This window comes from Zerene cesonia, chromosome 14 (genome assembly GCF_012273895.1).
Source record: "Zerene cesonia ecotype Mississippi chromosome 14, Zerene_cesonia_1.1, whole genome shotgun sequence".
Lineage (NCBI taxonomy): Eukaryota > Metazoa > Arthropoda > Insecta > Lepidoptera > Pieridae > Zerene > Zerene cesonia.
In genome coordinates this window covers 4,219,406-4,221,510 of record NC_052115.1, presented here as the reverse complement: position 1 = coordinate 4,221,510, position 2,105 = coordinate 4,219,406, and the positions used below count along the sequence as shown (strand labels likewise).

At 29.6% G+C, this 2,105-nt stretch overlaps 1 protein-coding gene across 1 annotated transcript in view; it reads left to right on the top strand.

The window, feature by feature from the left end:
- Positions 1-2,105, top strand: part of LOC119832070 (diuretic hormone receptor) — a 10,952-nt gene that overhangs the window by 2,515 nt on the left and 6,332 nt on the right. The window contains exons 4-5 of the mRNA XM_038355669.1: positions 181-261; positions 1,083-1,162. Coding sequence (XP_038211597.1) covers positions 181-261; positions 1,083-1,162 — 161 coding nt within the window. The remainder of the gene's footprint in view (positions 1-180; positions 262-1,082; positions 1,163-2,105) is intronic.

Here is a 2,105-nt window from a genome sequence, read left to right as displayed (position 1 = left end):
GATTCGAAATTCAAATGTAATATTTTTTTATAATTAAGTGTAACAGTATTTATGGCCAGACTAAGTATATATGTACCATACTACTCTTTGGAAAATTAACGACGTATTTCGACTAACTCGAGTTATTAGAATTTATCTGTTAAATAAGAAACTAATGTCTTTATGCATTTATTCCCGCAGGTCTTTACTTATATATGCTGGTTGTAGAAACTTTTACAGCTGAAAACATAAAGCTGAAGGTGTACACGACTATTGGTTGGGGTGAGTTATTTATTTATACAGCACAAATTACAAAGCCCTATAACAATGTTACATGTTATGAAAGGAGAATGAAATAAACGATGTCTGACACAATTATTTACGCTCTTATTCATGAATCTATACGGAATTTTATGATCTGTTTGGTAAAAACAATGTTCTATAAGAAATAACATTAAATTAACTGAAACTCCCTTCAAATTATTTGCTATAAATTAAGCTTAGCACAGCTAACTGCGGTGAAAGCAAGCGCCAATCTGCGATTAAACCACATTGCGGTCTTTCCAATATCCACGAGTGAATCTAATTTACACCATCGAGTAGATATCTCCATGTACTTATTTCCTTTAATTCGACTGTTCAATATCCAGATATTGGTTAGTAGTAACATAGTATAATCTAAATTAAGTGTAGGAAGCGAGATGTATGGAGAACTAAATTGTATCGCTTGTAAAATTATTATTTATACCATTATAGATGTGTGAATATATTACGCATATTGATATATTTATAACGGTTTTCTGTAAATGTGAAATAGGTCATATAATACACGTTTTTATTTTTACAATAAAACAATTCCCAAAGTTAATTAACATGAACATCTTAATCTCTCCGTGACCAGTCTCTACTTCATATGAATTATATAAGATCTAATGAATTCATTACTTTAGTTCTCTCTTTTCATGAATCTCATTTTTAAGAGAGATAGACAGATAATGGTATTCATCTATATTTGAGCCAATGTGTATTAAAAACCATTATTAAACTGCTACGATAAATTGAGAACTTTTGAAATTTACGTCAATAATAAATTTATTTCACAGGAGCCCCAGCCATATTCATCACAATATGGGTGATAGCGAGGTGTTTCGTCAATGTAGTTCCGTCAACAGGACCCGATGGAGTAAGTAAAACTTCGATAATTTATAAAAAAAAATATCGTTATAACAGTCATAAAAAGTTGTGTCTGTTTTAATATGAATGTGTTGTTTATCATTCTTATTTATAAATGTAATCAAAAGCATTCCACCCTATCTGTTGCTTTAAACGTTGAATTTTGTTCGATCGATCTCCAACATAATAACTAAAATGATATAATACTTTTTTATAATTTACTTCTCCGAAATCTATTTGAATGTAGTAAATACTAATTGGGTCACGCTAGTGCAATTTTAAAAACAAAATATATTCGATTTATGTTAGCAGCACATCTGAATCCAACTGAAATGGATGCTTAATGCGGGCTAGTGCCGCTGATCTCAAGTAATTTGTATGCTTTGAAGTATAAAAATAAAAGATTTTTCTCTGTGCTCGCGATTATATTGCATTGTACTATGTTGGCACGACAGGTTTTATAGGATAGTGTTTATTAATTGCGAAGAAATTATGCTAAAGTATTAACCAGAGAAGTCAACAAAATAAAATATTTCAAGCTCAAACTTAATAGGCTTAAAGCCATTCACGCGTTGATTTCATTATACTAAAGTTATAGTCGAAATAAATAATTCAAATGAGGAAAAATCATGCAAATGTTGAAATGTAAATAATTTCCGGAAACTCCTTGTTTTTGTTCTGGGTAAGGGAAAATATCAACAAAGTTCCCAGTAAATCTCATTCAGGTCAATGTAACAAACCAACAAATTTAATCATTCAGAAAATATTATCTCTTGCTTTATTTAGTTAGGAATGAACTAATATTGCTGTATAAACATCGAATGATAATGGAAAATAAAATAACTGTGGGGATATTAACTCACGATACAACTTTTTTATAATTACCTAGTCTTGCCATAAATATTGTAATAAAGAAAAAAGAAAATTGTTAACTGCAAATAACATTTATTACT